At 31.7% G+C, this 13,692-nt stretch overlaps 1 protein-coding gene across 5 annotated transcripts in view; it reads left to right on the forward strand.

Moving 5' to 3' along the window:
• LOC119605628 (uncharacterized protein DDB_G0283357) overlaps positions 1-13,692 on the forward strand; it is a 142,842-nt gene that overhangs the window by 125,591 nt on the left and 3,559 nt on the right. For 3 of the 5 annotated variants that reach the window (XM_037958842.1, XM_037958843.1, XM_037958846.1), the window contains 4 exons: positions 5,062-5,942; positions 9,258-11,102; positions 13,304-13,531; positions 13,604-13,692. The exon at positions 13,604-13,692 is cut by the window's right edge and continues 333 nt beyond it. In XM_037958842.1, the coding sequence (XP_037814770.1) occupies positions 5,062-5,942; positions 9,258-11,102; positions 13,304-13,531; positions 13,604-13,692 (3,043 nt within the window). The remainder of the gene's footprint in view (positions 1-5,061; positions 5,943-9,257; positions 11,103-13,303; positions 13,532-13,603) is intronic. The other 2 variants (XM_037958847.1, XM_037958844.1) reach the window with 2 other exon arrangements.

The following is a 13,692-nucleotide window of genomic DNA, read 5'->3' on the forward strand; positions in this document are numbered from 1 at the left end:
TAGTTTAGTTCTAGTTCAGTTCTGTTCTAGTTCAGTTCTGTTCTAGTTCAGTTCTGTTCTAGTTCAGTTCTGTTCTAGTTCAGTTCGGTTCTAGTTCAGTTCTAGTTCAGTTCTAGTTCAGTTCTAGTTCAGTTCTAGTTCAGTTCTAGTTCAGTTCTAGTTCAGTTCTAGTTCAGTTCTAGTTCAGTTCTAGTTCATTTCTAGTTCAGTTCTAGTTCAGTTCTAGTTCAGTTCTAGTTCAGTTCTAGTTCAGTTCTAGTTCATTCAGTTCAGTCTAGTTCAGTTCTAGTTCAGTTCTAGTTCAGTTCTAGTTCAGTTCTAGTTCAGTTCTAGTTCAGTTCTAGTTCAGTTCTAGTTCTAGTTCAGTTCTAGTTCAGTTCTAGTTCAGTTCTAGTTCAGTTCTAGTTCTAGTTCTAGTTCAGTTCTAGTTCAGTTCTAGTTCAGTTCTAGTTCAGTTCTAGTTCAGTTCTAGTTCAGTTCTAGTTCAGTTCTAGTTCGGTTCTAGTTCAGTTCTAGTTCAGTTCTAGTTCAGTTCTAGTTCAGTTCTAGTTCAGTTCTAGTTCAATTCTAGTTCAGTTCTAGTTCAATTCTAGTTCAGTTCTAGTTCAGTTCTAGTTTAGTTCTAGTTCTAGTTCAGTTCTGTTCTAGTTCAGTTCTGTTCTAGTTCAGTTCTGTTCTAGTTCCTGTTCTAGTTCAGTTCTACTTCAGTTCTAGTTCAGTTCTACTTCAGTTCTAGTTCAGTTCTAGTTCAGTTCTAGTTCAGTTCTAGTTCAGTTCTAGTTCAGTTCTAGTTCAGTTCTAGTTCAGTTCTAGTTCAGTTCTAGTTCAGTTCTAGTTTAGTTCTAGTTCAGTTCTAGTTCAGTACTAGTTCAGTTGTAGCTCAGTTCTAGTTCAGTTCTAGTTCAGTTCTAGTTCAGTTCTAGTTTAGTTCTAGTTCTAGTTCAGTTCTAGTTCAGTTCTAGTTCAGTTCTAGTTCAGTTCTAGTTCAGTTCTAGTTCAGTTCTAGTTCAGTTCTAGTTCAGTTCTAGTTTAGTTCTAGTTCTGTTCTAGTTCAGTTCTAGTTCAGTTCTAGTTCAGTTCTAGTTCAGTTCTAGTTCAGTTCTAGTTCAGTTCTAGTTCAGTTCTAGTTCAGTTCTAGTTCAGTTCTAGTTCAGTTCTAGTTCAATTCTAGTTCAATTCTAGTTCAGTTCTAGTTCAGTTCTAGTTCAGTTCTAGTTCAGTTCTAGTTCAGTTCTAGTTCAGTTCTAGTTCAGTTCTAGTTCAGTTCTAGTTCAGTTCTAGTTCAGTTCTAGTTCAGTTCTAGTTCAGTTCTAGTTCAGTTCTAGTTCAATTCTAGTTCAGTTGTAGTTCAGTTCTAGTTCAGTTCTAGTTCAGTTCTAGTTCAGTTCTAGTTCAGTTCTAGTTCAGTTCTAGTTCAATTCTAGTTCAATTCTAGTTCAGTTCTAGTTCAGTTCTAGTTCAGTTCTAGTTCAGTTCTAGTTCAGTTCTAGTTCAGTTCTAGTTCAGTTCTAGTTCAGTTCTAGTTCAGTTCTAGTTCAGTTCTAGTTCAGTTCTAGTTCAGTTCTAGTTCAGTTCTAGTTCAGTTCTAGTTCAGTTCTAGTTCAGTTCTAGTTCAGTTCTAGTTCAGTTCTAGTTCAGTTCTAGTTCAATTCTAGTTCAATTCTAGTTCAGTTCTAGTTCAGTTCTAGTTCAGTTCTAGTTCAGTTCTAGTTCAGTTCTAGTTCAATTCTAGTTCAATTCTAGTTCAGTTCTAGTTCAGTTCTAGTTCAGTTCTAGTTCAGTTCTAGTTCAGTTCTAGTTCAGTTGTAGTTCAGTTGTAGTTCAGTTCTAGTTCAGTAGTAGTTCTAGTTCAGTTCTAGTTCAGTTCTAGTTCAGTTCTAGTTCAGTTCTAGTTCAGTTCTAGTTCAGTTCTAGTTCAGTTCTAGTTCAGTTCTAGTTCAGTTCTAGTTCAGTTCTAGTTCAGTTCTAGTTCAGTTCTAGTTCAGTTCTAGTTCAGTTCTAGTTCAGTTCTAGTTCAAGTTCAGTTCAGTTCAGTTCAGTTCTAGTTCTAGTTCTAGTTCTAGTTCAAGTTCAAGTTCAAGTTCAGTTCTAGTTCAGTTCTAGTTAAATTCTAGTTCAATTCTAGTTCAGTTCTAGTTCTAGTTCAGTTCTAGTTCTAGTTCTAGTTCAGTTGTAGTTCAGTTCTAGTTCAGTTCTAGTTCAGTTCTAGTTCAGTTCTAGATCAGTTCTAGATCAGTTTTTGTACAGTTCTAGTTCAGTTCAGTTCTAGTTCAGTTGCATTTACCCTTTATGTTTTTCCACCATCATTCCACCTAAAAACATTTCCATACGAATTGTGTCAGAATTCCTGTGTCTCAATAAAATACACCCCAATTTGTGTGTAAATTATCAAGAGGCTTCATTTTCCATTTTAATTTATACATTTTAAAGTATGTACTATTTATTTTAACTATTTAAATGGAAATTTCTAGACTATTAGAAAGAATTTACTTAAACACAAGTACGTACACATGTCTGTCTGTCTGATTTTTCTTTTTGCTTTCTTTCACAACTTTTCTTTGACAAATTTATAACACTTTTACACGTATTTTCTTTGCGTAAAAAAATTTAAGGAAATTTAAAGAAAAAAAAAATTGTATAAATTTGCATTCTTTGTACATTACATACATGTTGTTGTAACCTGTTTACATTTCACAAACAATGTCGTACTTGTGTAAAGTTAAATTTACGACAGCTAAGAGTAGAAAGATACTATGAGTAGCTTTATTAGGGTGATCCTGGAATAGAGATTTTAAAGATATTTTAAATACATTATTTAAAAACTGCTTATTAAAAATATTTAAAAACTGAAAATTGATTTTAATGATTTTTCCATGTCTCCTTAAATTAACAGTTCTTCTCTAATGGATCAGCCTTATTACATTTACGGTTAATTTTTTTTAAATCAAAAAGTACCCTAGAACAGACAACAATTATTTAAACCTTCTCGTGCCATTATTACTTTTTCCTTTTTTCGCCTGGATATTTCCAAATGTGTGTCTGTCTGTCTGTCTGTCTCCACTGAATGCCTCTTATTTTGAATAAGTATGTGTTGGCGTTTTAAGTTCATTTTATATTTCAAATTTTTTTACATTGAAAAGCTTGTGTGTTGTTAAAAATAAAATGTTTATAGTTGTTCACGCCATCAAAAGTTAACGTCATTTGAAATATCAGCCAAAACTTTTGTTTAATTTTATTTTACGTTTTTTTTTTTTTTTGCATTATTTCTGCTTCAACACCATACGTACTACTTGTACATTGTTCTTGCCACATACAACTGGAATATACACTTCTTGACGTCAAAGAATGTGAATAATTTTTTTCTTGTTTTTGTTGAATTAAAATATTTTTAAATAGAGACAATTTGCAGTCACATTCAGTTGTTGAAAATATTTTAAATTTGAAAAGAGCGTTTTTTTAATTTAATTTTATTTTTCATACTTGGAGAAAAGTTTAATGAATTGAAGATGTATATTTTAGATCCTGAATAAGTATAAAGGAAAGAAATTTTATTAAATTTTTTTTTTTGGGGAAAATTTAATCTTTAATTAAAAAGCTAATTTTTAGTGAACAAATATTTTTTCGTGAAATATTGTGGTTTTTAGTGAAAAATTACATTTTGGTGAAAATTCCGATTTTTTGTTCTAGTTCAGTTCTAGTTCAGTTCCAGTTCAGTTCCAGTTCAGTTCTAGTTCAGTTCTAGTTCAGTTCTAGTTCAGTTCTAGTTCAGTTCTAGTTCAGTTCTAGTTTCAGTTCTAGTTCAGTTCTAGTTCAGTTAGTTCAGTTCTAGTTCAGTTCTAGTTCAGTTCTAGTTCAGTTCTAGTTCAGTTCTAGTTCAGTTCTAGTTCAGTTCTAGTTCAGTCTAGTTCAGTTCTAGTTCAGTTCTAGTTCAGTTCTAGTTCAGTTCTAGTTCAGTTCTAGTTCAGTTCTAGTTCAGTTCTAGTTCAGTTCTAGTTCAGTTCTAGTTCAGTTCTAGTTCAGTTCTAGTTCAGTTCTAGTTCAGTTCTAGTTCAGTTCTAGTTCAGTTCTAGTTCAGTTCTAGTTCAGTTCTAGTTCAGTTCTAGTTCAGTTCTAGTTCAGTTCTAGTTCAGTTCTAGTTCAGTTCTAGTTCAGTTCTAGTTCAGTTCTAGTTCAGTTCTAGTTCAGTTCTAGTTCAGTTCTAGTTCAGTTCTAGTTCAGTTCTAGTTCAGTTCTAGTTCAGTTCTAGTTCAGTTCTAGTTCAGTTCTAGTTCAGTTCTAGTTCAGTTCTAGTTCAGTTCTAGTTCAGTTCTAGTTCAGTTCTAGTTCAGTTCTAGTTCAGTTCTAGTTCAGTTCTAGTTCAGTTCTAGTTCAGTTCTAGTTCAGTTCTAGTTCAGTTCTAGTTCAGTTCTAGTTCAGTTCTAGTTCAGTTCTAGTTCAGTTCTAGTTCAGTTCTAGTTCAGTTCTAGTTCAGTTCTAGTTCAGTTCTAGTTCAGTTCTAGTTCAGTTCTAGTTCAGTTCTAGTTCAGTTCTAGTTCAGTTCTAGTTCAGTTCTAGTTCAGTTCTAGTTCAGTTCTAGTTCAGTTCTAGTTCAGTTCTAGTTCAGTTCTAGTTCAGTTCTAGTTCAGTTCTAGTTCAGTTCTAGTTCAGTTCTAGTTCAGTTCTAGTTCAGTTCTAGTTCAGTTCTAGTTCAGTTCTAGTTCAGTTCTAGTTCAGTTCTAGTTCAGTTCTAGTTCAGTTCTAGTTCAGTTCTAGTTCAGTTCTAGTTCAGTTCTAGTTCAGTTCTAGTTCAGTTCTAGTTCAGTTCTAGTTCAGTTCTAGTTCAGTTCTAGTTCAGTTCTAGTTCAGTTCTAGTTCAGTTCTAGTTCAGTTCTAGTTCAGTTCTAGTTCAGTTCTAGTTCAGTTCTAGTTCAGTTCTTCTAGTTCAGTTCTAGTTCAGTTCTAGTTCAGTTCTAGTACAGTTCTACTTTTCACACATAATTTTACAAAACATTTTTGCCACAATAATTTTCATTTTTTATAAATATTAACATTAAAATTTTTTTACCAATATTTTATTTCCAGACGCGGCATAACACCACCACATCGTGTTAAATCCATATCGATGGCCACATTCACACAAGACGAAATAGATTTTCTTAAAGCACATGGCAATGATGTCTGTGCCAAAACATGGTTGGGACTGTGGGATCCCAAGCGTGCTGTACATCAGGATCAACGTGAATTGATGATTGACAAATATGAGCGTAAACGTTATTACTTAGAGCCAGCTAGTCCCTTAAAATCTTTAACAAATGCCACAAATCTTAAGACTACAACATCAGCAGCCGCCGCCACAACATCAGCAACATCCTCAGCCTCAGTAACAGCGTCTTCAGCGAATAGTACCCAAAATAATACTAATAATAAGACACACATACAATTAACACCACCAACATCTCAACGTACTACAGCCAATGGTCTGCATAAGACCTCCTCAAGCGCCATTAGTCGTCCTCAACATACAACACCACCACAATCCCAAAATGGCTTTTCAAGTTCTCTGTCAAATCATAACACCGATGCTTTCGGTTTACATAATGGTTTAAATTCATCGGTAGGTTCCATGTCTACTGGCGCTCTTTCCGATACTAGTAGTTGTGCTAGTGCCAATGGCTTTGGAGCAGAGGCAGATTTTGTAGCCGATTTCGGTTCGGCTGATATATTTAATGCCACTGTAGCCAGTTCGCCAGCTTCATCGGTCGGTTCATCGACGACAAATAATAGTTATGCCAAAATACAACCCATGAAAATGTCGGCAGCTGCACATCAACAGTTTATGAATGGTCATAGTGGTGGTGGTGGCGGCAATAATGCCACTACAAACTTACAAAATGGTAACCTCACTAATGGAAATACAGAGAATTTTGCTGATTTTGATCATGCACCTATATATAATGCTGCAGGTGAGCTGAGATTATTCTCCTATATGTTTATAATTTTCTTTGTTTTATCATAATTTGTCCGTGTAATGAGTTTAATTCGTCTTTTTTTAATTGAAACTGTAAGTTTTGTTTTGTGTTTAAGGAAGAAAAGTGGAATGTTTCGAAAAAGCGGCGAGCAGTATTAAAATAATGAGTTATACTTTTCTAATAATATTAAAAATTTGTTAACAAATTGTCGGGTTAGACAAATCCCTGTTCACATTGTTAAAACAGCTTTAAATAAAAATTATTGCTTATAAAATTATAACTTTTTAGGAGGATATATAAATTTGTTTTAAATATATTGCTTAACTGCTACTTTTCGTTATTACTCTCTTAAATAGCAACTATTTCGTTTCCACACTTTTTTTCCTTAAACATTTATTTCATTCAACTATATATATTTTTTACATTATTTTTTATGTTTGAAACTTTCTTGTTAAGTTTCAAGAAAAAATATTTAACCTATATTTTCTTAAAAAAAAAAAACCAAACAGCAAAGTATTTCCTGTCCAATGTTTTTCTTGCCACCATCATGCTTTTTTGCCATTTCAGCAGTTTTTTCTTGCTCCAATCTCTATGACTTGAGTTAATTCTAGCTTTTTTTGTGTGCAGATTTATTTATTTAAGCTGTTAAACAGGATTTATGACATAATTCTTTTTTTAGTTTTTTTTTTCCTTTCTTCGGCTTATATTTTCCTTACTATTTGCTTGATTTATATCTTCTTATAGTAGTTGAACAGGAAAAAATATATCAATTTAAAATAATCCCCTTTTTCGAAGTTGACCACTACTACTTATAATATTATGCAATTTGTGTTTAAAATTTTTAAAGAAAGGGTTTTTATATTAATATTTTTACATTTAAAGGAATGGAATTATTTTTTTAAAGGAAAATGGAGAAGAGTTTTCTTTTTATGTTTTAACATTAAGATGAAGAATTTGAAATATAGAATTACAAATATTTGCCAGGACTCATTAATATATTGTCTAGATTTTGGACTATAGTCTTGACTCTAGATAGTCTATAGACTGAAATGAACTAGAACTGAACTTGAACTGAACTTGAACTGAACTAGAACAAAACTAGAACTGAACTCGAACTGAACTAGAACTGAACTAGAACTGAACTAGAACTGAACTAGAACTGAACTACAACTAAACTAGAACTGAACTAGAACTGAACTAGAACTGAATTAGAACTGAACTAGAACTGAACTAGAACTGAACTAGAACTGAACTAGAACTGAACTAGAACTGAACTAGAACTGAACTAGAACTGAACTAGAACTGAACTAGAACTGAACTAGAACTGAACTAGAACTGAACTAGAACTGAACTAGAACTGAACTAGAACTGAACTAGAACTGAACTAGAACTGAACTAGAACTGAACTAGAACTGAACTAGAACGAACTAGAACTGAACTAGAACTGAACTAGAACTGAACTAGAACTGAACTAGAACTGAACTAGAACTGAACTAGAACTGAACTAGAACTGAACTAGAACTGAACTAGAACTGAACTAGAACTGAACTAGAACTGAACTAGAACTGAACTAGAACTGAACTAGAACTGAACTAGAACTGAACTAGAACTGAACTAGAACTGAACTAGAACTGAACTAGAACTGAACTAGAACTGAACTAGAACTGAACTATAACTGAACTATAACTGAACTAGAACTGAACTAGAACTGAACTAGAACTGAACTGGAACTGAACTAGAGCTGAACCAGAACTGAACTAGAACTGCACTAGAACTGAACTAGAACTGAACTAGAACTGAACTAAAACCGAACTAGAACTGAACTAGAACTGAACTAGAACTGAACTAGAACTGAACTAGAACTGAACAAGAACTGAACTAGAACTGAACTAGAACTGAACTAGAACTGAACTAGAACTGAACTAGAACTGAACTAGAACTGAACTAGAACTGAACTAGAACTGAACTAGAACTGAACTAGAACTGAACTAGAACTGAACTAGAACTAAACTAGAACTAAACTAGAACGAAACTAGAACTAAACTAGAACTAAACTAGAACTTAACTAGAACTGAACTAGAACTGAAATAGAACTGATCTAGAACTGAACTAAAACTGAACTAGAACTAGAACTGAATTTTAGTCTAGACTAGTATATGGCACAAACTGTAGTCTATATCTCAGAATTCTCTGGACAATTGTCTATAGTCTCGCCTATAGTCCAGACTAAAGTCTATAGTCCAGACTAAAGTCTATAGTCTAGACAATAGTCTATAGACTATGTACTATAGTATAGACTATATTATCGACTTTAAACTATAGTCAGGTTTATATACTATAGTCTGAACTGTACAGCATAATCTGGACAATCCTACTTTGAATTAAATTTTTTTCTAATTATTTGTTTTTTTTAATTAAATAAATGTTCAAATCATTCTTTGTGTTGCGGCATTCGGATGACTGTTTTTGATTCTCAAAGCCTTTTGAGTTTCTAGTTTAATAATTATTTATGCTCTTGATTTTTAATGATTTTACTTATTAGTCATTGAGATATAATAATGCAATTTTTTCTTATCGAAAAAAAAAAAATAAAACTACAAATTATTTACAATTCCAAGTACCTACTTATCTTGTTGATTTATTAAACAAATAATACTTATTCACAAAAATAGTAGGAATTATTGAAAAAGTACTAATTAATAACGATTTTTAGAGAAAAAAGTAATATACATATTGCGTTAAGTAACTGCTGATTTGAGGGCGAAAGTTTAACCAAATTCGTTTTTGTCTTAAAATCTCATCAATTTTAACAATTAATTATCATTATTTTTGTTATAAATACTTTAACATTCTGCCTTTAAGTTTTCTTTTAATAACAATTGTTAAATTTTTTTAATTTAATTTCTTGATATTGTGTTTATGTCCTGTACATACAACAAAACTGTATGTTTCTGATTTTGTTTAACTATCTAAAACTATTCTTTAACAAACATATATTTTTTATAAAAATATCTCAATTTTTTGTTAGCACCATCTACTCTACATGTTGTTCAACTTTGTTTTGTTTTTTTTTATTTTCTTCAAAAATTGGATTTCCACCACAAAATACTAAAAAAATGTTTTTATTCTTTTTTGTATTATTTTCTTTTCTACAACAAAACAAATGTTTTTTCTGCTCTTCTCTACCACAAAAAAAAAAAACACATTTTTATAATATTTATAATGAAAATACAAAACTTTGACACCAACTGCTGCCGGGCTTTACAACATTTACAAACTATTTTTTGTTTTGTTTTTGCCACCAACTAGTAGAAGAACCACCCAATTATCAGTTTGTAAGAAAAAATGCCATACGAAAAAAATCGACTTCCAGCATATCCGGTTCAATAATACGACGAAATGAACGACAATTAAAGGATATACTGGAAATGGATAATAACGAAAATCCAGTAGACTATATCAACTTTAATGAGGATGATGTCTTTGGTGAAACTGCGACAACAAAGACAACAACAACAACAACAAATACCACCAAGTCAGGGGGTTATAGCAACCTCTTTGATGATTTTGATACGCTACTCTCACTGGACACTGCTGACAATAGTCAGCAGACAAATTTCAAAGAATTTGAAAGTGATTATATGAATATAGGTGGAGAACACTTGGCAAATGGTAGTAGTAAATTTACGCCTTTGGCTTTGGCAGCTCATGCTACTGCCATGGCGGTACTGGGTAATCAAAGTCATTTCAATAGTCAACTTCAAACAGCAGAAGTGCCAGCAGCAGCAGCAGCATCAAAACCTCCCTTTACAAACCAATGGGATGTATGGTCTACAGCTAAGGATACAACAAAGACAAGCACAACGGTGGCAACAACAGCACCATGGTTTCCTAACAACAATAATTTAATGCAAGTGCCACCTACACAACAGCAACAGCAATATCTTTATGCTTCGATAGGCAATTATAATTCGGGGAATTTACAACAGCAACTGCAACATCCCCTACCAACACAACAACTACAACAATACTATCCCTCCAGCACATTTTCAACACAATCATTAACACAATCATCAGCAACAAAATTCGAAAATGCCAAAACATCAGCAACAACGTCAACATCCATAATAACAACAACAACAACAACACCAACAACGAGTATGTTAAATAAAAATTCAATAAATTCAACAAATCCGTTTCGTATGCATCTTGATGTAAATGATAATTATAATACAATTAATTATGATAATGATAATTATTTAAACACAACAACAAACAACATTACTCCAACAACATCAACAACAACAACAACTATCAATACTGATTTCAATACAAATTTCAATGATTTTAATTTTGTTTCAAATTCAATTTTATCCTATAATTTTGATATATTTTCAACTACAACAACAACAACAGCAACATCATTAATTTCTTCCTCTTGCATTAACACAATGACTACAACAGCAACAACAACAACAACCGAACCAATTCAAAATGATCATAATAACTATCATTACAACTACAAAAACTATAATAATTATAATCAAAATTCCAAAATTTTCCACCCAAATGATCATGAAATTAATAATAATAATAATGATGATAATGATAATGTGAATATAAATAAAATTACAAAAAATCCTTTTTTAATTCCACAAAACTCGAATTCAAATTTAACAACTGAACTAGTATCAAATGCACCTAAATTTTCCATTTATCAATCACCCACTTCTTCAACTATTACTTTCAATTCGTCCGCAACCTCCTCTACTTCTGTGTCTTTACAAAACAATCCTTTTTATTCTACTGCTCCATCTGAATCTATCATAATTCGTAATTTACCTCACAGTGTTGTTGATGATGATAATGCAAATCTAAATATTCAAAACAATAATAATTACTATAAAACTGAAAACAACAACAACAATTATTATTATTCCTTTGGTTGTAAAGATGTTGCCAACCACAACAACAATAACAATAACAATTCTTGTCCTAGTACAAATCATAATAATTATTTCCAAACAAATTTAAATTCAAATTGCAACTTTAATACGTATTCGTTTAAAACAAATACAAATCTAAATGCAAATCAGAATCCAAATAATTATCAGAATGAAAATGAAAATAACAATAATAATAATAATAGTTGGCGTAAGTTTTGTGTTGTGTTTTTTATAATATTTTTTATTTCGTTTCTTTTTTTCTTTTGTTTTAATTTCGTTGTTGTTACTTTTGTTTGTTGCGTTTGTTCTCTTTTGAAAATGTTTGCTGCTAAATAATTAATTGCCGAATTTTACGTTTTTTGCTGCATATTTTTTAAGTTTGTTGTTTTTATCATTTTTGCTGTTTGCCGAATTGTATAATTATGCTGAATTTGCATGAATTAAATTTGTTTTTTTGTCCACTATTTTATTTAAAAAATTAAACAATAGAAAAATCTCTTTTTTTGTAAACATTAAACGGTTTCTAGACGATATTGGAAACAATAGTCCTTCATATAATCCGACTAAACACCAGACTATTTTACAGACTATAGACATAGCTATATTATAAACTACAGACTAGAAGCTGTAGTCCAGAGTAAAGACAACACTATATTCCAGCTTTTAGACTAAAGACTAGACTAAAGACTAGACTATAGACTAGACTATAGACTAGACTATAGACTAGACTATAGACTAGACTATAGACTAGACTATAGACTAGACTATAGACTAGACTATAGACTAGACTATAGACTAGACTATGGACTAGACTATAGACTAGACGATAGACTAGACGATAGACTAGACTATAGACTAGACTATAGACTAGTCTATAGTCTAGTCTATAGTCTAGTCTATAGTCTAGTAGACTATAGACTAGACTATAGACTAGACTATAGACTAGACTATAGACTAGACTATAGACTAGACTATAGACTAGACTATAGACTAGACTATAGACTAGACTATAGACTAGACTATAGACTAGACTATAGACTAGACTATAGACTAGACTATAGACTAGACTATAGACTAGACTATAGACTAGACTATAGACTAGACTATAGACTAGACTATAGACTAGACTATAGACTAGACTATAGACTAGACTATAGACTAGACTATAGACTAGACTATAGACTAGACTATAGACTAGACTATAGACTAGACTATAGACTAGACTATAGACTAGACTATAGACTAGACTATAGACTAGACTATAGACTAGACTATAGACTAGACTATAGACTAGACTATAGACTAGACTATAGACTAGACTATAGACTAGACTATAGACTAGACTATAGACTATAGACTAGACTATAGACTAGACTATAGACTAGACTATAGACTAGACTATAGACTAGACTATAGACTAGACTATAGACTAGACTATAGACTAGACTATAGACTAGACTATAGACTAGACTATAGACTAGACTATAGACTAGACTATAGACTAGACTATAGACTAGACTATAGACTAGACTATAGACTAGACTATAGACTAGACTATAGACTAGACTATAGACTAGACTATAGACTAGACTATAGACTAGACTATAGACTAGACTATAGACTAGACTATGGACTAGACTATACACTAGACTATAGACTAGACTATGGACTAGACTATACACTAGACTAGACTATAGACTACACACTAGACTAGGCTATAGACTACACACTAGACAGAACTATAGTCTAGACTGCAGCCAAGACTATACAATATAGTCAGGACTAACATCTATTCATATTGCGTAGTTCTTGATGCTAGTTAATTTCTCGGTTTGGAGCTGAAAGCGTTTACGCTACGCTTCTCAAAGATTAGAAGTCGATTATGTGTAGGGCATCGTTTAAACAGCTTATACCGAATAATTTATTTCACTTCTAAATAAAAAATGTTTGATCATCTTTACTAAATAATACATATTAAACACGATTAGCGTACATTTCAATTAATTGCTAAAGGTTTCAACTTTTCTATTAAGTTATATTTTCCGCTGATCTACTTAAATAATAGTGTTAACAAAGATGTTAGAAAAGCAGTCTTTTTTTTGGTCAAAATTTTTCCGAGTCTTCTAGGAATCTAGGAATGATTTATTTGGCTATTAACAGATTTTGTCATATTCTTAAATTTAATACATATTTTTTTCAATATATTTCGTTTGTTTTTTAAACCGCACTTGCCAATTTATGTTAAAAATGCGTTATTTATTTATTATTAAAACTATATTTTATTGTTCTTTTATTATATTAAATTTAACAAAGCTTTTTTATAAAAAACATTATTATTTTGCCATTTTGCTTACAAAAACTATATTGTAAATATGTTTTCTTTTTCTTTTTGTAAATATTTTATTTTAGGTCTTCCAATTAATAATAACAATAATAAAAATTCCACCACAAATGGTTTTAATAATAACATCAACAACAACAACAATATAAATAATAACAATAATTCCTCAGCACCCGCAGAAGATCGTTATGCAGCCTTAAAAGATTTGGATGAACAATTAAGAGAAAGTAAAGCTGTGGCTGCCCAGGCCGCCTCAATAGTAACAGCAAATGTGGTTGATTCTGGTTTTGGAAATCGTAAGTTTTCATTTTAGTTTTATTATATGAATTTTGTTTTTAAAATGTTAAATGTTTAATTGCTTCTTCTAGCCAATGTTAACGGCACCGTAAATCCTTTTGCTACACATCATCATCAGCAACAGACAGCTGTTGTCAATCCTTTTCAAAATGTTGCCAAC

Source organism: Lucilia sericata, unplaced genomic scaffold, assembly GCF_015586225.1.
Source record: "Lucilia sericata isolate MDLA Ls3-8-SP2 unplaced genomic scaffold, ASM1558622v1 Contig000505F_arrow, whole genome shotgun sequence".
NCBI classification, from domain to species: Eukaryota; Metazoa; Arthropoda; class Insecta; order Diptera; family Calliphoridae; genus Lucilia; species Lucilia sericata.